Raw genomic sequence first — 23,077 nt, 5'->3', positions numbered from 1 at the left:
GGGGGGTACAGCACACAGAGCTACCTGTACACGTCGGCCGTGGTCTGCAGCGCGCCGTGCGCGAGCAGCAGGCGGCGGCCGGGGGGCGGCGGGGGGGCGGCGGGGGCCCACCACTGCACGACTCGCCCCACCACGGGCACGCGACGCAGCAGTCCCTCCTGCCACAGCCGCTCCGCGTTCTCGCGCTCGATGTCCGCTTGGGCTTCTTCAATGCCTACAATTAAAAAGCATTGTGAGTAAAATCATATTCACCAACACAAACATACGTGATTTTTTTATTATGTCCCTTCTAATCCAAGGGTTAAGGGGAAAACTCGCCTCTTGGCCGCGGCCCAGATTACACGGTGGAAAAAGCAGGAAAACTACACATGACATGACATGTAGACCGAATGAGCGGAGATTACCATGAGAAATAAGTAACGTATGTAAATCGACCCGAGCTCAAAATCGACAAGGGGCAAAAAACCTTGATTTTTTCATATTTTCCAACAAAAATATCATAAGTTAAATACTTGGTCTAGAATATTGGACTCCTTGGTACCTAATATAAACTTTGGAACGGCAAGATGTCCCGCCAAGCGTTTGAACTAGTATCGGTGAAACGTCGCATCCAGTAACTACTCACCTTTCTTCAAGACTTCAGTCATGTTGGTGAGCGCTCGGCTGCTTTCCTCGACCTCCTTGCCGGCCGATATAACCAGGTCTAGCAGTTCATCCACATCTGTATCTTCCGTCACCATACCGAACCTGGAAATAAATGATTTGTATTATTATTTTTTTTAATAAATGTTGTTGGTCAGTTTACTTATTTTTATGGTAAGAAAGAAATATTTATTGGCACTGTTTTCACCTAATCAGCCTGAAACGGACAGAATTACGTCCTGCACCCCAGTAAAATTTTGCCAACATGATATTCTGGTATATAACCTATTTTACAGATTCTGTGTTATTGTCGAGTTTTTGGGTGAAATCGGAACAAACATGCAATAATAGTGGGGGGGAAATGGTACCTGACGCAAGCCATCCCGTCTTCCCCATCTCCGCAAGAGAAGGCGCCGTCAGTAGCTCTGAGCGTCTCCACCAGCTGTCTGTTCAGGGAGTTCAGCTCATCTGTTGACGCCCCCTCCCAGCCGGGGGGGATGTATCGAACTCCGCCTAGACCTAGTGACGACATATAGAATAGTTGCCTTATAACTTTGTTGGTCTGAAGTTAGGCATTCGGCGCCTACCGCAAGCTCAATAGTTTTTATTGTCACACATTTTCACTGTGAAGCAGTTTCTAGTAATTAACTTCAAAAGAACTGATAACAACTTATTTGGTGATACTGGGTAAATGTGTGTATGTTTTTGTGTGTGTTTGTATATGTAACTCAATGTGATGAGCCTCTGTGTGTACTTACTTTCATTTATATTGCCAATGTATATTTGTGCCTCGTTTATACTGAATATTTTTATGTTATCTTTCCACATACCTGCCCACCCCAGCACATGTACGAGAGCCAAGCTAGAACGCACAGCCACCCTAGCTTTAAAAGGTTCCTGGAGGGCCACCGTAGCATATAACACATGTAGCTGAGCGTCTAGTAGCGCGGCCCAGGTGATGGAACCGACTTCAGAACTATACATTTAATTGGCGGGAGCTGATTTGTTCTGGGTGTGTATGTCTTTTTCTTAAAAGGGCATTCCCAACCGTAAAAATTGTAATTATTTATAAGTTATTGAAATAAAAACTTATTATTATTATTATTTGTATGTCTCTAACCGACCACGGGACTACAGAGTCCCGGATTTTTGGAAGGCGAACGTGGGGCCGAAGCCAACACGCTGAAGCCCTTTTGAGACAACTTTAATGAAATGGTAACATAAAACCGACGATTATCCCTGTATACACTATAGAAATGTACCCAAGGACAATCCCCGGTTCTGTGCTAAACTATTGCTAACTATGGATGAAAACTACTTAGGCTATTGTGATGGGATGCTAATGGACTAGGAATGGGGAAACTACGGGAACTATGGCACCTGCCGATGACAATGTATTAAATACATGTTAAAATGGCAGGTGGAGACTCGTCAACTCACTTACTGGGCCCCCGGGAATCAGTCACTGAAAAGCAACAAGAGGGCAACAGGGACATGAGCGGCTGAGAAGGGTGAGGATACCTCGGCGGACTTTAAACGCAGATCACGCGCTCGCTGTGGGTCCAGCATCACCGGCCCACTCGCCACTTACCACGAGGCACCTACCCTCCGAGCAGGACTAACCTTGCTCTAGCGACTCCACTCTGACCGGCCGATGAAGGCAAGCCAAGAGGCGGGAGACCTATCCCCCGTCATGCTTCACTCCGGCAAGCCGGAGGTGGGGGACAGTATACTCTCCCTGGAGCACTCGGATATATAGCCCCGCGGGGTCGCTACTCCCCGTCATCCGCTTCAGATGCCCTGCGGGGCTTATTACACTAGTTTACACGGTTTTTATACCCCAGCTGAAAGTTGTTGAATTTTATTTTAGGAAAAATATTTAAAAAAATCTATCACGTCCACATTTGGAATTATATTTAATTTAAACAACACGAAAAAACGAACCATAAACAACTAAAAATTATTGTACGGTGCAACCGCACATTCCGCACATCAGCATTTTACGCCACTTACATTTTAATTCATAATATATGTTCAGTTCGCGTTGAGCTACCAAGTTGGTCAAGCGTTCTCGCTACAGCCAACAAGGGCTGCGTCACTCATTTCATTCACTCATAGTCCATTAAGCTCATCTTTACCTTTAGTACGTTTCGGTTAATACAGTAGTGTTCAGTACTTAACAATCTTTTATTCCTTTCCACCATCATCTAAAGTATTGTAGGGTCCAGCAAGGGATCATACATATTTATGGTCCTTCGGTTGTGAACATTGCACGCTGCATAGTCCATATCGCGCGCGTGGACAGTGCAGCGGTTAGCTAACCAGTGACTCAAAACTTGTGTGAATTGTGTTGAGTGACTACAAAACTTTGGGACTAACAAGTGACCCAGGGTCATCAAGGACCCGCGAACTATAAGGAGTTCAGTGCAACAGACTCGAGACTAACAGGTGTCTCAAGAAGCGCTTCATCATCAAAATCTGAGGCTAACAGGTGTCTCAGCGGATCACCAAGGATTCGTAAGCAGTTATCAAAAACAGTCAAGTAAGATCTTTCCATTTATTTCTTACTATAATTAAATCCTCGTCATGGAGGCCTTACATGCAAATCAGGACGAACTTTACACAGCCATCCTAAAGTTGGCTACAAATATCAAAAAAGACTCAGCGGATCGTAAGACTGCTGACTATTTCAAGCGACGTTTAGATACTTTAAATCAATATTGGTCTGATTACCAGTACCATCACGAACGTCTTCTCATGGAAGAAAGTAAGACTCATCACTATTTCATTGGCCGTAAATACGAAAAAACAAAAGAGCTATATATCTCGACTAAGGAACTTATCAATCAACAATATCAAGTTTTGTTGATGAAGATGAAAGAAACTCAACAAGGAGATTCTACACAGGAAGAACAGGGTCCTGCATGGTCTGAGCAAGAAGATCCGGTGGGACAACAATCGCCGCCTGTCGAGACATGCTCCAGAGGTTCATCTAGCAAGCTTGATGAACTATTGAAGAAACAAGCAAGCAACTTCAGGGCGCTGCAGCGCACTGTGGCAGGGATAAATTTGGATTTTATGTCCGAAAAGTGGGAGTTGAAAGATGCCTTGCGTATTCTACAGTCTCGATGGTCTATTATAGATTCCTTACATTGGGAACTAGACAGCGAATTAGAGGGTACGAATCAAGAATATGAGGTGTCTTATACGAAGCAAGAAACTATTTACAATGAATTAAAAAATGCAATTAATAGAAAACTAGGGTCAGTAGTTCACAAAGAGAATTGGACGCCAAAAATCGACATCCCGTTCTTCAGTGGCAATTATCAAAATTGGGTGTCTTTCAAGGACTTGTTTACTGAAGCTATCCACAGTAACATCTCCTTATCAAACGCCCACAAGATGCAGTTTCTTAAAAGCAAGGTGCGAGGAGAAGCTGAACGTTTGATACAGCATTTACAAATCAGTTCTGACAATTACAATGTCTGCTGGGAGATATTGAACAATAGGTACAACAACAAATGGTTGATTTTTACATCTCATCTAGATCTCGTACTGAATCTTCCAGTAGTTCAACAAGCAAATGTTTTTCAGATCAAGAAAATTCACGATACCACTCTAGAGTGTTTAAACTCAATAAGGAACCTAGGCGTTAACATAGACAGCTGGGATCCATTCATCGTGCGTATTTTATTGCTGAAATTGGATGCGGACACGCATGATCATTATTTGGAATCTCTGAAGAAACCCAGAGATCTACCAAAATTGACGGAGTTTCTAAGCTTCTTAGAGAGCAGATTCACCGCATTGGAATCTTCACGCAAGAAAAACGAAAATTCCAAACCATCAACAAGCAAGCAAAATAAAACATCGTCATCATTCTTCAAGAATAAATATTCAGCAAGTAAGACTTCGGTAAATAATATCGAATTAACATGTCCATTATGCAAAGAGTCACATGGAATATACTATTGTAATAAGTTTTTAACTATGACGCCAAGTTCGAAGCGACAAGCTATAACACGATTACGTCTGTGCAAAAATTGTCTTTATTCGCATGGGGATAAGGAATGTACGTCCGAAAAACGGTGCCGCGAATGTAGCGGTAGACATAATACACTTTTACATGAAGCGTTCAACAATAAGTCTTCATGTAACACAATTACTGAGAATAAAACACCAGTGGTCCTTGCAACGCAAAATCAAGAATCTCAAGAAAATCACGTTGCGCAACAAGGCAATAACATGATCGAAACATTATTAGCAACCGCAATGATCAAAGTTCAAGCAAGTGACGGATCATACCACAAAATGCGTGCGCTAATAGATCAAGGCTCTCAAGCCTCTCTTATCACAGCGAGAGCGACACAACAGCTAGCTTTATCAAGAAAGTATTGCAAGGCCGTCATCTGCGGGATAGGAGAAAAGGAGAGCAGTAGCAAGGGCGTTACGAACATAACATGTTGTTCGCATTTCAATGACTTTACATTTAAAACAGATGTAGTAATCATGGACACGCTGATTAATCAGTTACCAAGATGTACATTTACCAAGCCAACATGGGCACATCTAGCTGGCGTGCAACTAGCCGATCCAGAATACAATGTCAGCCGTCCTATCGACATCTTATTGGGAGCCGATGTGTATTCCCATATCATTTTAGAGGGCATTATCAGGGTGGATCTATCATTACCGGTCGCGCAACAGACACGACTGGGATGGATCTTATGCGGAAACTTAAACACTTTTCATTGTAGCGTAGTCCTGAATCAAGTGGACGAAGTACAAAGATTTTGGGAGATTGAAGACATCTCGGAATCATCCAATTTATCTGCAGAAGATCTACAATGCATTGAGTATTACAAGAAAACCACAAGAAGGCATGATAATGGCATGTATGAAGTAAGATTGCCTTTTCAAGAAAACTTTGAGGTACAGTTGGGATTGTCTAAAAATAAAGCAATGGCGCAATTTCAACAGTTGGAAAGGAAATTTCACAATAATGAAGAATTAGCAAAACAATATAAATTATTTATTCAAGAATATAAAACGTTAGGACATATGATACCGGCGTCCGGTAACATGCAACCGGATTATTATTTACCGCACCATTGTGTATTGCGAAACGATTCCACTACGACAGCACTTCGCGTAGTTTTCAACGCTTCATCAAAAACAACAACAGGAACTAGCTTAAATGACGTCATGTTAAAAGGCCCAAATCTACAGCAAGATCTCCAATCTTTACTATTAAGGTGGAGACAATATCGCGTTGCTTTTACGGCAGATATCGAAAAAATGTTCCGTTTTATTTGGCTAAATGAACAGGATCAAAAATTCCAAAAAATCATATGGAGGGATACTACTGACATGCGTCATCAGGTATACCAACTATGCACGGTTACATACGGCACCAAGGCCGCACCATTTTTAGCTATGATGACTTTAAAACAACTGGCTGAAGATGAGAGACAAAATTTCGACAGTGTTGCAATCAAGGCCTTGGAGCAGTCATTCTACATGGATGACGTCCTTCATGGGTCGCATTCTGTCGAGTTAGCAGTAAAACTAAAGCAAGATTTAATCACATTGCTAAAATCAGGGGGGTTTAATTTAAGAAAGTGGTCGTCCAACGTATCAGTCTTACAAGACGATGCAATCAGTGCGAATAGAGAGCAAGAAAATTTCGATTTTAAGGAAATGGAGACATCAAAAACATTGGGATTACGTTGGAATTCAAAACAAGACTTATTTACATTTCAATCAAAAATGGAACCATCAAACAAAACACCAACTAAAAGATCCATGTTATCAGACATATCAAAGTTGTTTGACCCTCTTGGTTGGCTGTCACCGTTATCAACAAAGCTAAAACTACTATTTCAGCAAGTTTGGATGTCAAGTAGTCAATGGGATGACAAGTTACCCGATCAAATTAGCAAAGAATGGCTAAACATTAAAGATGACATGCACAAAATCAATCAATTCAAGTTGGAGCGTTGGCTGGGTACAGGAGAAAACAACACGCTAGAATTACATGGATTCTGCGATTCGTCTAATAAAGCCTACGCATGCGTTGTTTATTGCAAGACTGAAAACAAAGGAGTAACAAAGATTTCTTTGGTGGCAGGAAAAGCAAGATTAGCTCCAGTAAACAAATCAATATCATTACCAAAATTAGAGTTGAGTGGTGCTTTATTATTGTCAAAATTGTTGGCTAAAATTAAACAATGCTTTATCAGTCATAATATCAAGATATATACTTGGACAGACTCAATGGTAGTCCTAGCCTGGTTACAAAAAGAGCCAGGACGTTGGAAGCCTTTTGTCGCCAACAGGGTGCGACAAATATCAAGCATAATACCGATAGATTGCTGGCGTTACGTCAAGTCAGCAGAAAATCCAGCGGACTGTGCAAGCCGCGGATTGAGTATCGATCAATTGAAAAATCATTCGCTGTGGTGGGAAGGACCGTCGTGGCTCCGAAAATACGACCCTGACCATGAAACTGAGCAAGCAGTGTTTACCACAGACGAAGAAGCACGAAAAGCCAAGAAACTTATTAATCACATATCGCAGCAAGAAAGCGATAATATTTTGGATGAATTATTAGTAAGATATAGTACACTCGCTAAACTAACAAGAGTTTTAGCATGGATATTAAGATTTATCAAGCAAGCGAGATACAAGAAAAATCGCATGCAAACTTATTTAACATTACATGAATTAAAAAATGCTAAGCATAAAATAATACTACATGTACAGCAGAGAGAATTTGCTCAGGAAGTACATTATTTAAAAGAAAATAAGCCGCTATCAGCAAAAAACAAGTTATTGCAATTAAATCCATTCCTTGACAACGAGGGACTTCTCAGAGTCAAAGGAAGACTAAGCAAGGCCAATATCAATCAAGACATGATGCATCCGATTATCATAGCTCACGAAGGACATTTAACAAACTTAATTATAGATCAAGCACATGAACTTACCTTCCATGGAGGAGCACGGGTGACATCAGCATTCATTCGCAAGAATTATTGGATCATAGGCGGTAATCGAGCCGTCAAAAAACGTATACGTACCTGCGTTACCTGTCGTAAACACAATCCAAGCAAGATGACACAGTTGATGGGTGATTTACCTACGCAGAGATGTAACATTGCAAAGCCTTTTGAACATACAGGCGTCGATTTTACCGGACACGTGCTCATAAAGGCCAACAAGGGCCGAGGAATTAAGACTACAAAGGGCTACGTAGTGGTATTTGTCTGTATGGCAACCAAGCTTGTTCATCTAGATTTAGTCTCGGACCTCACATCATCAGCATTCCTAGCTGCATTGCGACGAATGGCTGGAAGAAAAGGCTCGCCGAAACACTTGTATAGCGACAATGGTACAAACTTTGTTGGTGCTAACAAAATTTTACAGGAAGAATTGGAACAAATACAAAAAACATTTGATCAAGATTTCATCAAAGAAATTACTAGCCTGGAGATTGAATGGCATTTTAACGCACCCTCATGGCCCACAGCAGGAGGGCTGTGGGAGGCTGCAGTTAAAAGTTTAAAATATCATTTAAGAAGAGTCGTTGGAGAGCAAAAGCTCACTTTTGAAGAGTTCAGCACAGTTCTGGCCCAGTTAGAAGCAGTACTTAACTCAAGGCCATTGTGTCCTCTTACTGAAGACCCCAACGATCTAGATTTCCTCTCTCCGTCAAGCTTTATCAATCTAAATCAAGATATGACTATATTAGAAACAGAAACTGATATGCGGACAAGATGGCATTTAACTCAAAAAATAGTACAAGATATTTGGAAACGTTGGCATGCAGAATATCTCACACAGCTGTCAGCAAGAAGCAAGTGGAGACATTCTCAACCAGACATTCAACTAAATGACATCGTCACAATTAACGATGCAAACTTACCTCCTGGGAAATGGGCAGTTGGTCGAGTCGTCCAGCTGCATCCCGGGGCCGATGGCCACATCAGGGTGGTCACATTGAAAACAAAGAATGGGCTGATCAAGAGGCCTATTATCAAACTGTCTATTCTCCCTGTGAACGATAGAATCAACAAACAAGAGTTGCGTTCCAAGGAAGTAAAGGATGGCAAGCCATATCAAATCAAAAGAGTAAACTACAGCTTTTTTTCGCTGGTAATGTTACTCTTGTCTTTCATGAGCATTTTGACCACAGCATACGGTTCATACAATGTAACACAATTAAAAGACAATCAAGGTTTTTATTTGGACAAAATTGCAAACATGCAACTAATCAGAGATGAATGGAAGATAGTCACATACTATGACATGAATTCACTTTGGCAAGGTACCGAAGCATGCAGTAAATACCTCGGCTACTTAGAACAGCTATGCAATAAGTTTAAAGAAACATCACATTGTGACGTAATTCAAGTTCAACTAAAGCATGAATTCTCAGAACTCGAGTACTATAACCACCTGCTGCTGAGTCAGCATACCGGCACGCGCCGCGCACGAGACCTGCGCCGCCGCAAGCGAGGCCTTATCAACGGTGTAGGGTATCTTGCAAACAATTTATTCGGTGTACTTGATGAGAGATTCGCAGAACAATATAAACAAGATATTCAATCCATACGTGACAATGAAGATCATTTAATCTCGCTGTTGAAACAACAAACAACGGTAATTGAAGCAGAATACAACATTTTGAAAAGAAACGGGCAAGCAATTAATAAGCAACACAAGATGCTTAATACATTATCAATCAAGCTAGATAGAATAGAAAACGTTTTATTGAACGAATCAGAGAGAAATCGAATCATGAACGATTTCAGTACGGGAGCAATCGCTACAAGCAATGTTCTCAGACAGCTAAAAACAATCCAAACAAGTTTATTAGATACCGTAACAGATGTTTACCACGGAAGACTCAATATTCATTTATTGTCACCAGAACAACTGAAGAACACGCTGAATACAATATCGAGTCATCTTTCAAAAGATCTTACGTTACCGATCAATAACTTACAAATCAACTTTAAAAACATTTATCATTTATTGACAGTCAAAGCAAGAATGACTGAAGAGTTTTTAATCTTCGAATTGAAAGTACCTCTGGTGTCTAGAGATACATTTTCCATCATGAAAATTATCCCAATACCTCAATCTGTAGGTAATTCAAGGATGGCTACATTAACTCCGATTGCTGAACATGTTGCAATCAATTTAAAGAAGGACTCGTATTTACCAATGTCCATATCCGACGTTCAGGTATGTCTAAGTGACAATGTGGACAATTATCTATGTCATATAGAGAAGCCAATTTATCATCTCAAGAATAATGAAAAATTTTGTGAACTAGAACCAGACTCAAGCAAATGCAAGATCAGCATTACGACTTGTTCGAACCAATGGACAGCTCTTAGCAAAATAAACAATTACGCATTTTTCTGCTGTAGTCAGTGTGAAATAAGAGTTCTATGCGGCGATAATGTGTCGCCGGGGCAGATAATAAAAGCAGGCATATTGGGAGTCGAACACGACTGTCTAATTAAAACTGAAAGTTTTACCGTTTACTCACGCAATGAAGCTTTTAGCACTTTAAACATAAAACCATCGTTAAAGCTACCTGAGATAGAACCAATTAATCATATCATAAACGCAGGCATCTCGACACCACTGATACAAAACAATACACTACTCTCGAGTAACGAGGAGTTCGACGAAATCAAGAAACAACTCCGCATACTTAAAGCAAGTGAAAAGTTACCAAATCAACTTTCCTATCACGATATCCATCACTACACAGCATTTTATGTGATGATCGGAGTTGTGTTGGTGGTTGGAGCAGGCTTCATGGTACGGCGTCGGCTGCACAACAGGCGGACCGCTTCTCTCGAGGTGGCAAGGGCCGCATTGGCAAGTCTACAGGCAACGCAACACGTGACCCCGGCACGGGCAGAGGCTGGGGCCTCTCTGTCATCATCCACTGTGGAATATAGTGCTAGTGCGCGTAATCAGTGTGAAATTCCGTGTGTGTCAGATTACAGAGAAATTCCAAAGGTGCATAAGTTAGACAAGTGTACAGTGCCTATATCACGTAAAACGGAGTTCAAGTAGAGACTCTAAGCATTAAATAAGGACCAATTGGAATCACCTTGTTAATCATCAAGTATAAGGACCAATTGGCATCACCTTGTTACTCATCTTATCATGTTCATCTCATACTCATCTTCCCGCTCGGGAGCATGTACGGTGCAACCGCACATTCCGCACATCAGCATTTTACGCCACTTACATTTTAATTCATAATATATGTTCAGTTCGCGTTGAGCTACCAAGTTGGTCAAGCGTTCTCGCTACAGCCAACAAGGGCTGCGTCACTCATTTCATTCACTCATAGTCCATTAAGCTCATCTTTACCTTTAGTACGTTTCGGTTAATACAGTAGTGTTCAGTACTTAACAATCTTTTATTCCTTTCCACCATCATCTAAAGTATTGTAGGGTCCAGCAAGGGATCATACAATTATTAATTTTGGACTTCTTTTTGTAGGTTTCGGAATCGGTTTCTCTTAATATAGACCAGGAGTAGTCTCCCATCATATTTTCGTCCCAATAGCCTTGATAACGATCTTCAAAAGCCTTTAAATTCTGGTAAAAATGCTCTCTTTGTGCGTCGCTCATGCTTCCTAAGTTTTCCGGAAAAAAATCCAAGTGGGAATGTACAAAAGGAATCTATTGACATGTTAACACCCATCTTATGATAATTTTGTAATGAATCACTAACTATCTCTTTATTGTTTTCACTTTTATTAATGCTGAAAAAGTCTCTAACAACAGTTTTGAATGAATTCCAAGCAACTCTTTCAGTCGTAGATAAAAGAGTATCAAACTTAAAATCACTTATGATTTTGCGTACTTGTGGGACGCCAAACACCCCCTCTTTAAGTGACATATGCATATACAATACCCGACTTAGTTTTCCTATTAAAACCCGAAGTCTTAATAACACAAAAGTAACAGTAATTTTCGTGATTAGTTGGTTCCCTGCACAACATTTGTGTACCAAATGGCAGGTGTACGTTTTCTCCTTATGACCATCACAGTAAAGTGATTCTACAGCTCTCACAAAACACATAGTGAGCCCAGTTTTTTCTTGAATGGCCACAGGAAATCCGAAATAAAGAAGATATGCAATTTTCAACGATTCTGTCATATGTGTTTTCTTTTTTATAAATATATTGTCCACAAACATTACAAAAGCGATCACAACTTTATTTACAGTGTCTAGGAGACATTTTATTTGAATTAAACAAAAAATATCTCTTAAACTAAACAAGTAATGCAACACCAAAGATCGGTAGCTAAGAATGATTCCTAAAAACAAATATTTGAGGGCAGAAAAAAAATGTGACGTGATAGAATTTTTATGTTGTTAATTTTATAATGTACAAAGGTGGCGAAGAGTACTGGTATAGATTTTGTGAGGGGTATATGAAAAAAATAAAAATTTGTAAACTAGATTATTATTATGTCACTCTTAACCTATGTGTGTTTGTACATGTAAATGTGTATGTGTTTGTATCTGTGTATGTAACTATATGTGTGTATTACGTACCTGCCCACCCCGGCACATGTACGAGAGCCAGGCTAGAATGTACCGCGACCCTAGCTTGGAAGGGTTCCCTCAGCGCCACGGTAGCGTGTAAGACATGTAGCTGAGCGTCCAACAGAGCGGCCCACGACGCCACGGCGCCGTCGCCGCCCGCGCCGCCCGCGCCCTCCAGCGGGCAGTAGCGCAGGACTACGCCTTGAGCTTCAGTCTCGCATACTTCTATGCTTATCTAGAGAACAAATTTATTAAATAAGCAAAGGTTTTCGGTTGTGTCTTGCAGGATAAGGAATTCTTACATCTTTCTTTGTTTCCAATTCATATTATGTACATCAAAACTCTACATAAAATTCGCCATACATTAACGTAATGACCATTATCGCATAATATAGCATGACATGAGAGTAATGTCGCCGCAATAATTATGTTTTGATAAGACTTTTTTACGGATATGACAAAATACCCATGGCGTACGAAAATTTTCACACTTTGTAAGGGTGTTCACTTTGTAGTGCCATTTTAGGCCTAAAAAGCAGTGCATTATTTAATTCTTAAGATACACGCAAAACGTAAACCAAACCCTTATATACGGATAAATAATATTTATTTTGCAGATAAGTTGAAATCAACACTTTGACACACATCACATTTCTTTTAAAGCAAGTAAATATATTCCTCACCATTTCAGCCTCTCTCTGCAATACTTGTCCGAGCCAGGAGTTGAGTTTGTCGTAATACGGCGGAGGTTTCTCAGTGCCGGGGGGCGCGAACTGAAACGCTACGCATGCCGATGCGTGGCTTACTGCTTCCTGATAATGAAATAATGGTTAAAGATATTAATTGTAACAGGCGATTAATAATGAAAAAAAAATGAGATAGCATATCTCGTCAAATGACTTTGTTTCTATGAAGTTGCGCATCCGCAGTTTTGTTTCGTTCGTATATTTTAAATCTTTAGTAAATTCGGAGCGGCAAAGTTACCAGTGGTTAACGGAGCGTCAAAAATCGTCGTTCTTTGACGAAAACTGCTTGTTTAAAAAAGTGCCAACTTAACAACTGTCTTACCACTATTCCTACGTTTGGTGGTTCATCGCCGCCTGGTCGTTCACTCTGAAAGAAAAGAGGTTGCATTTAAAAAGGACAAAAACATACTGGGATCTTGTACTATTCCTAACGCTAATTTTGATACCCATTAATAGCACAGGAATATATTTTCTCAACAGAAACACAAGCACAGAGGAATGCCGGTAATCTGACCTACCAACCTTAAATAGTCAAACCGTCACCCTCAATAGTCAAACTTGTCACCTCATATCGCCACTTACCAGCAGCCTCAGTCCAGCGCTAGCGACCACAGCATGCAGCGCCCTAGCGGACCTGAATGCGGCCGTCAGTCGAGCCTGCAGCGCGCGGGCGCCGGCCGCACGGACACACGTCCATAGCGGTAATGCTGGTAGCCTGGCACCACCGCCTGTTAGACCTGCTAGAGCTGCTAAAGCGCCTTCTCTGCTACCCACCTGTCATTTAGAAAAGGTTATGAACATTAAAATTATCGGCTTTTGCCTGCGATTTACACGCAATCGAGGAAAATATGCTTGGAATATAAAACTATGGAGGGGAAACTGTTTCACTCGGGTCCAAGACAAGTATTGGAAATGGTAAGGCTACGGGATTTGTTTGAAAGAACTGCAGACGGGTTAGAATAGAAATATGTTTTTTAATCAATGAAAGTATGGAGACCTTCCCTTTTGCTATATCTAAAGCTAGGATTTATTAGTTTCAGTCCTTAAAAAGGATATGCTTAACCGAAGAAATAGACGCATTCTTTTATGGAAATATCCGGTTTTCAAGCTGAAGAAATTACCTTAGCTTATTATTAGCTGAAGGTATACTTACAGCGCTCACTGCTTTGGATTGGTCGTTGACTGTGATCGGTTCAGGTATTCTGTAGAATGTCTGTCACAATTATAAGGAAAATTCACTGAAAGTAAGATCCACAAAGTCTTTTAAAGCCCAAAAAAAGTATCATAATTTTTTATTACAAATCATGTACTTTTAAATTTTAAAGCAAAAAAGTGTTGTGATTTTTGTAAAAGGATACAACAGTAGGAAGTCCAGGTACGCCAAACCACGGCCCCGGTGTGAGTGTGACTGAATCTGGTATGCTGAATGACTGAAAGAAAACGTCAAAATTATTATTGTTGTACTAATTAGGCAAGATCACTAAATATGTAATGAATTTTAGGAGTATTCTTAAAGAAAACTTTATTATACAAAATGATCTTCAATATCTATCATCACTTTGAAAATAAAAATAAAAAAATGAAAATTCTTCAACCTACTGGGCCATAGATTTACGTAGGTAACACAAAAATTACATACCTCATCCCTCCCCGTAGCACCTGGCAACGCAAGCGCATGTCCCCTAACATGTAAATGCAAGTTCCTTTGCGAACACATCTGTCCTAACAACGCTAGGGGAGTTCCCCAGCCGAGGGGGGGAGCACCCACTTCCCCCAACACTAGGAGGGGTGTCCTGTTAGCTGCTATGTCTTCATCGTAAAGCTTTTCTAGTGCTTCTATGTCCATGCCTCGTCCTGTGGTAAGGAATGACAAAATTCATGTGGATATATTAAGAAGATTTTTATAGCTCTGGACCGCAAACACTTTTGTGTTTGACAAACATGTCTTACACTATTGTTGACTTACTGCATCTTAAGAACGAAAGAGAGCAATTAGTTTTAAGAAAGTAGCTTTGCGATAAAAACCTCGCGAGAAAGAATTGATAACTTGATGCAAATTAACTGCCTTTTCGATACGGTTAATGTTCACGCGAATTCCAAACAAGCTGTGATAAATCATTGTGCCGAAAAGCCTTACTAAAACCAATACATATTTCTTCAGTCTACTATAACCACTCTCTGGAATAATTTCAGAAACTTGAAAAATGCTATAAGTACCTACCTAAAGACTAATGCAACCAGCTACAAACAATCTGCGTACATTTAAGTAAGCGACGACGACGAATTCATTGACGTAATCGGCTGCTTCGATTGAGATACCAAAATAATTGACTTCATAACGTCATCGCGTGACGTCACACAATGCATACGCTAGTCTTCAATGTATCAGTTGTTTATAAACAAAATTCACGTACTCCACATATCCGAGAGCTAAACAATTATGATTACGAATTGATGTTCCACGCCAGGGTAATTTCAAGAGGAACAGAGTTTATGTAAAACAAATGAATATGCTTAGGAATCATCAGGAGTCATTTGTTTGCTAATGCTTATACAGACGGAGAGAGAGTGTTGATTTGTACAATTTGTAAGGCTCGCGTCAAAAACTTTGCGTCTCCGAAGTTATTCGACGACGCACAGGACCAAAAAGAGTGATTTTATATTTGACCACTATGTCTGTCTGTTTCCGATGCAGCTTTTTTGGAGAAAAGCTGGTTCTCCAGCGGTTTAGAAACATGTTTCTTCTAACTTTTAAATTATGGCTTTTTGTGATGTATCTTTTTATACATTTTAACCACTTTGAACTCAACAATTACCATTTCGGACAAACTATCTTACGAAAACTGTATAATTACCTGAAGGATGTACAGGCACTGGTCTCACGCATGCTAGAGGTAGACCCAGCTGCCTGCAGAGATGTTGCACTACTCCTAGAGGGCTGGCCACACAGCTGTATATGCATGGTAGACGGTTTGTGAACGCGATTGCTGAAACAAAATTAATTCTGTGATATTTGTACCCCTTCAGCTTGTAAGGGTTCCTTTGTGCCCCCTTCTGAAGTTACCTAAATAAATGAAAAATAGTCCGACGGTCATTCTTAGATCATCGTTATGTTTAGGAATCTAGGAAGTATATGGAATAGAGAAGTACTTAATTGAGATAAGCTCTAAGCTCATGTAATTTCATAGCTCGAATCATGGATCTACGAAGTTATAAAGTCTTTGCAAAGTTGGCTAATCTTTCGAAAACAAATGCAAAGTTGTAACCACGACTAGGGCGGCATAGATTACTCTCAAACTCCAAACATGCGGTACACTTTAGAACTACAGAATGACGTCACCGGAAAGCTTATATTGTTACACTACAGATAAAGTATACATTCCAGGAATATTGTAATTCATTCCAAACACATGTGCGCTACGCACACGCCAAAGAACAAATAAATATGGACACGCGCAATGTAACATGCTGTCTGCTGTCCTCATAAATCAAATCCATCTTATTTTGTGGAATATCTTCGTCATGTGTTCTGTTCCCGTGTTTTTCAATCAAACCATTTTAAGATTGGTTCCTTGTATATCTGTTTGTATCAATTAAGACAATTGGCAAATCATATCAGTGAAATGTATTCCAGCTCTAAACTAGAGTTGAATGAACGTTCGTTCATTACTTCTGAATAGCACTCTTCTAGCTCTTTGTTAATGATTCGGTATAATAGGGTATTCTTGGTATCACATTCTTGGTGTTAATTTATGGGACCCCTACAGAAGAGTGTCCATGGAGTTTCTTACCGGTTCTTTTCAATAGGATCCACTTTTTGGAACCATGCAACAAGTAAGGCCTATTTGAAATAAGAACTTTTGGAGTTAGATATCCTCCTTGGTACAAACTATGTCGAACTAACCTCCGTCTTCCAAGTATCTAGGATATCTGTGGTGCAGCAGCATTCGTGTGACTCTAACGAGACCTTCCAATTGCTCCTGGTGGTAATATGCATTGTAGTCAGCTAGCCTGAAACAAAAATATCAGATAAGTTCACCTTATCTGAGACCCGTACAAAGTTGGGAATGGCATATAGTTTTAAGGTTCCCCTGATCGAATGTCAAGGTGTAGGTGCTCTCTGAGGTCGGTAAGTCACTTAAGTTTTTTTTTTTAATATTTTTTACAGATACATAATTAATTACATCATTAAATCAGAAAGAAGGATCTTCGTTCTGTAGATACGATTGGAGCCCTCTGACTTTTAGAAAAGCGGTAACGTGTTTAATGATCTTCTGAGTTCGGAATTCGTCCGATGTAATATTAAGAAAGCTATTTGAATGCACCAGGCTATCCAATTTAGCATGCGATATGGGCAACATTGTGGAGCCAGTGTTATGAATAGTGACGAGTTCCCAAGTCTGGGACTTCATTATACATAATTCAGTCGTTTATTTATTCAAAGCTCAAAGTCTGAGTTCAAAATGAGCACGATTATGCTAGCTCAAGGGTTAACTAGCCTTTTTGATTTCGTTGTTGTAAAGGTTTAAACCTTTCATCAAAAAGGAGATTTAGTCGAAGGTGTAGTTGGTTAAAAGTCACTGAAATCGATAACGGAGAAAACTTAAAAGATTGAACCCAGCTAATGGGAATTTAATGCCGAGATTCTACCAAAATTGGTAGGGATCAAAAAATGTGTATGCTTCTGCGCTAGTCCTCAGCTGTATCATGTTGGGTTACAAAGAGTTAGGAGACCAGAAGAAACATTTGTATAGTACCTAAGCCACAGAGCAGCATACGAGCATACTGACAGAATCTCGCTTTAAAATAGATTGCTTTACAAAATCCCATGATAAAACATGTCGTCAGAGCCAAGCCATGAACACGACAACATCATTGTAAACTCATAATATTGTAATACAAAAGGCCACTCATACAATTGAAATAATAGTTTTATCAGCAACATAATATACCAATGTATTGCTATGCAAATTTTCATAGAACCATGTTGTAGTACATAGTTGTTTGTGCTACAATTTCATGTTTCAATGACATTGTGGATATACCAGCCTGCATTGTTTATTATGTAAAGTCTATCCGCGTGAATGTGAAATAGTGTAAATATAAAGTAAATTATTAACTGAATGACTGACACGTAATCTAATAAGTTTGATTTTATTTTATGTAATTTAGATGATAACTGGTTTTCGATTTGCTATTATTTATATTTTTATATTTGATACTTCTGTGGGTAATAACAAGATGTTTGAATATCAACATTCTATTGTTTGTTTAAAAATATCTTCGCTCCGTTTTGGTGGTGTCTAGGCCGTAGTTGCCCATCTAGCCTGATGCCATTTCAAAGGGTTTAATTGTAGGTCACCTGCATTCACGGACATCCTACCCAAGCAGCAAATAGACGTGCTATAATGGTCGAGAGCACGTTCTGTTTTCGCCTTTAAGTTCAATAAAAGTCCTAAAAACAGTCGAGTAAAAGTGCTCGAAACGTTTACTCAACGCGAAAAAGGCGCAAATTATTCAGCCTAAAGTCTTATTAAAGTGGAATAAGCGCTGAGTAAGCAACTAAAACATGCTGTAAGATTTGAGTAAAAGTGGTAGAAAACACTAGGAGTGTTTTAAGAGCAATCAAAATGCGTATATAGGATATTTATTTCAATACACGCAATCGATTTGCTATTATACAGGTAAATTGTGCTATAATAGCGAAGCGAATTGCTTTTATTCGCCATTTTAGTTCTATAACAGCATATAGAATGCTTTTACTCGACTAATAAGTGCTGTAAATGATCTTACGGAGGCTCTTACCTAATTTATTAAAAATTTCAACTCATTATTTGTAAAGTAAACTACATTTCAAGGAATAATATATGACATTTATATTAAGTTTTGAGCAATATGTTTATTTTTACTGTTCGTGTAGCTACTTCAAAACATCATGCGCAACAAGCTTTATTGTTAAACCCAAAGGCATTTTTACATAAACATTCATGCGCTGTCTATTTTCTTAAATTTGGACGACAATTTTTTTAAATTAAATATATTTTAATTAATTATTTTAAATGCTGTGGCCATATTGGTAATCTAGTTGTAATTACAGCGAACTTATTCGATTAAAAGTCGAGTAAGAGTGCTGGTCACCACATTTATAGCACAAGGTATCGCCATGATAACAGGATTTAGGGTTCGCTTATTGGTATGAGACCAAAAAAATCATTTTAATTAGATTATCTTTTTGAAAAATTGGGACGGGCTTGGAAGGAAACTCATTTATCAGATAAATGTAAATGATCCGATTATCAGATAATGTCAAACCGAAGAAAATCAGTCAATAAGGTTTGTGGATCTTTAGGGAGAACATGTGGCAGGCATTTATTTAAAACAGTTGCCAGGTGTCTAAATGCAGCATGAGATATATTTAATTGAAGAGCCGATTCTCTTAAATTCATCTGAAAATTATTATCTTCGACACTGTCTTTTTCACTGCTTTCTGAATCAGAACTGATTTCAGTACATTCAATATCTGAACTTATTCCAACATCACTTGTGTGACTCGGCCCTAGTACTTAATGTCGTCCGTCGTCATTTACATTGTAAATTATTGTGTTACTTGAATCTACGGAACCACTTAAAATACTCGGACACGCGCTTAGAAATTCACAATGGACGGACTTGTGGTGTTACTGTTTCTCAGAACTCTACAATACTACTTTAAGCTGAGTAAATATCGTATAAAAGCTTTTATACGAGTTCATCTATAAGTGTGCAGTAACTGCAGCAATCTTGCCATAAGCATTTTGATTACATTTATAGAGCTCTTATAGAAACATAAAAGAGAGCTGAGTAGTGGCTGTATAAAAGCACCCAATTCAGTGAATCAGCTATTCTACAGCTATTATACGACTGTTATAGATCAAATGATCGAGTAACGAGTATTTTAGACCATTTAATTCAGCATCTGCTAAAAGGTGGAGTAAAAATGTTAAAAGATAGTGCTGTAAACGTTTATTCAAAGTCCTTAAAGCACACATTAGCAAATATTGCCAAATAGTCGAGATTACCGCTATTATACGATAAATGAGTGTTTAAGAACGGTTACTCGGCTCTTACACAATTAAATGCTGAGTAAACAAATTGTTACTCGACCATTTTGCTGCTTGGGTAACGACAGCTTCTAAGGCCGGTCATTAGTCAGCCTTCATAACTTATGCATGGATTGCCTGAACAACTGAACACGCAATATGTGGTGAACTTCGCGCCTATTAGAACTAAATCAGCTACAGAAATGGCAAAATAATAGATGTAAGGTTTTCCAAACTTTTGCCCAATTATGCGAACTATATGATACTGGTTTTAGCCATATGCTGGTGGAACAATTTCCCGCTATTTTTAGTTCGATTGTCCTTTATCCTTATGATCATTTTCATTAGTAGTAACAACGCAAAACTTATTTATCTAAGGCGAAAAGTAAGCATAAGTGGAAATTGCGGGTCTCTACTGACGACTACATAACTATGAACTGTCCTGACAGTTTTGTCATCAAAACTTCATAAGAGTAGAATTCCTATTTACATAGACGTTCTTAAACATTCTCTGTGAGAACAATTGGCATACATGACAACAATTTAATGTGTTCATCAAGGCACTGACCTACGCATATCAAATTGGTCATTGAAATATTTCCCTACCACTGCCAACATGCGAAACGAGATTTAAATAGTAATAAATCCTATCGTAGTATTTTATGTAGACGCGATAAATGTTGACCCATATACTAGAAATATAGTAGGTTTAATAATACTTCCTACAACCGAAACGAATCCTTATCGCTTTGCGCAAAAACACTGTAAAATCACCATTAAAATTATTTAATCTGTGTGAGAATAATGACAAATGATTAATTATGGAAAATGTATGTACTTTGATAAACTATTGTAGCATTTATTTTAATGCATTCAAATGTGATAAAAATAAAATGAGCAATTTTGAATTAAAATCATAAGCTTCTAGAAGCTGTAAAATTATAAGCTTTTTAACATAGAAGTGGGAGAAGCTTTAGCTTTACTTTCAATTTTGTAAAGAAACAAGGCAATGGATTTTCAATTTGATAGTTACATAGGTCAAGCATGCACCATTTAAACTGCAAATCATTAACAGTTATTAGTACTTCAATGCAAGTAGACCAATTATTATAGTGCTAACGCACTATTGTTAATATATGTCTAACTTGTTACCCTTGCGTTGTTGTCTAATAAGAATTTTCAGAAATACCTAAAAGTACCTTTTTATTTGAAATAGTCTGCTACTAGAACAAACTACAGACTTTTATTCTGGTAACATAATATTTTGTCATGGTCTGTCAAGAAGTTCCCCCGGGACGCAGGTGAAATCACAGGAAAACAGCCTGTTTTGAATAAACTTTTTTGTTTCAACATATATACAAGTATAACTGACCAATTTCCTCAAAACTTCATCCATTATGCTTATCCACTTTCAATTAGTTCTCAAGGCAGCTGATAACAACACCATAAAGATTATTATCACTTATCAGCCACAATGTGTATCAGTGTTAGATCTGAGCTCTAATTGGAAAGATGTGTAGATAGATCATGATAAGGCATAGACAATGTTTGTATGTTTAAGGCCAAGTATCAGGAAATGAGTCTGTATGTTTTTCCTTTTGAGAGATTGGAATCTAAATGATACATCAACGGAATTGTATTTTGTTGTCAAGCAAGTTTTGTTGTTTAGAAACACTGGGAACATAATGTTAGCTGATTAAAATGCTATTATATGTGGTTTAATTAGTCCTACATTGTAACAAAGGATGTCTAGTTATTTTTGTAGTGAGTTCACAAAAATAAATTGTGACAGAATAGATACGAGAAACATGCAGATAATGTTAATAAATCTACTTGTAAAAGAATTTTCTGTAAACCTTTGGGCTAGTAGGATTGTACAGTTTGCTGTACATATGAATAATCTGTAAATACTTGAATAAGTACTCGAGTTTCATCATCATTATCAATTAAGCCAGCATGTGTCATATTCACCAATTAACAACAAAGAACTTTATAAACAGAATGTGTCAAATACACAACATGTTCTCTATTATCTGTCAACAGCCATTTTTACCACCAATCTTTGTTTGATGAGATCCATTCAATTAGATCTTTAATTTCTCTGGCATTTCTTATGAACCAAATTTTTGGTGTTTTTGACAATCAAAGGAGTATAAAATGGAAAGGACTTACCTAAACATATGCGCCATCCATCTTGTAGTCTCACTAGCAATGTGAGCGCCAAGTCTTGCGGCGTGACTCCTCTCCAACCTTCCAAACAAAGCTGATATACTGTGGGACAGTATAGCCGCCCGCGTCACGGCGTCCGTCGGCAACAGCGGCGGCTCCACACTCTCACAACTAGGGTCAGTCTTCAACACCAAGTCTTCCAAAACCTTCAAAATAGCATCCATTGACGTTTCCTCCGGTTCAAAGAAACCAGCGCTGATCTTTCGCGGCTCCGGTCTTTTCTCCTCTTCCTGGACATCCTGCGCGTTGACTCCTGCCTCCAGACGGCCTACTACCTCAGAAACTTGGAACTCCAAATCACCGAAAGGACGCCGGTCCTGCATAAGCGTCAAAGTTAAGATCGTTAATGACACCCTGAAAATTAACAACTCAGAGCCAGGAAACTGGATACTTTACCTGTTCGGGCGGACCCTCGCCTCCAGGGCTTGGCTTATTGGACTCCGCGTCAGAAACTGATGCATCTCCCATGCTGCGTGGCGATTTTTTCGCAAATTTACAGCACCGACATAAAAATGTGTAAACGTCACTTCAATTCCATCCAATGTTTTGACGTGGGTGGCGAGTGTACATTGTACATTCACAATCACAAACAAAAATAGATTTTCTAAGCTTAGGATACAAATAATTATTTTATGATATTTAAATTTTCAGACCCACTAAAAGAATTTGCATACTCTGGTTTTTTCCGAATTGATAACGTAGGTAAACAAAAGTAAAAAATATTTTGGTGAGTGAATTTCGTCAAATAACTTACTGCTACTGGCATGCCAAGTATCTAGGATAACATCT

The 23,077-nt window shown here is 38.9% G+C and overlaps 1 protein-coding gene across 1 annotated transcript; it reads right to left on the bottom strand.

Moving 5' to 3' along the window:
* Nucleotides 1-20: 20 nt before the first annotated feature.
* LOC124633227 (pyridoxal-dependent decarboxylase domain-containing protein 1) lies at nt 21-22,866 on the bottom strand. The gene is made up of 14 exons (XM_047168400.1): nt 22,685-22,866; nt 22,232-22,605; nt 16,885-16,991; nt 15,836-15,967; nt 14,620-14,834; nt 14,339-14,410; nt 14,134-14,193; nt 13,563-13,754; nt 13,303-13,347; nt 12,918-13,046; nt 12,244-12,469; nt 1,011-1,161; nt 626-747; nt 21-214 (listed from the first exon to the last, which is right to left on the bottom strand). Exons 1-14 carry the CDS (start codon nt 22,754-22,756, stop codon nt 21-23), a joined length of 2,091 nt encoding a protein of 696 aa, XP_047024356.1. The 5' UTR covers nt 22,757-22,866.
* Between the last annotated feature and the right edge of the window lie 211 nt (nt 22,867-23,077).

This window comes from Helicoverpa zea, chromosome 9 (assembly GCF_022581195.2).
Source record: "Helicoverpa zea isolate HzStark_Cry1AcR chromosome 9, ilHelZeax1.1, whole genome shotgun sequence".
In the NCBI taxonomy this organism is placed as follows: domain Eukaryota; kingdom Metazoa; phylum Arthropoda; class Insecta; order Lepidoptera; family Noctuidae; genus Helicoverpa; species Helicoverpa zea.
This window is presented reverse-complemented; position numbering and strand designations above follow the sequence as displayed.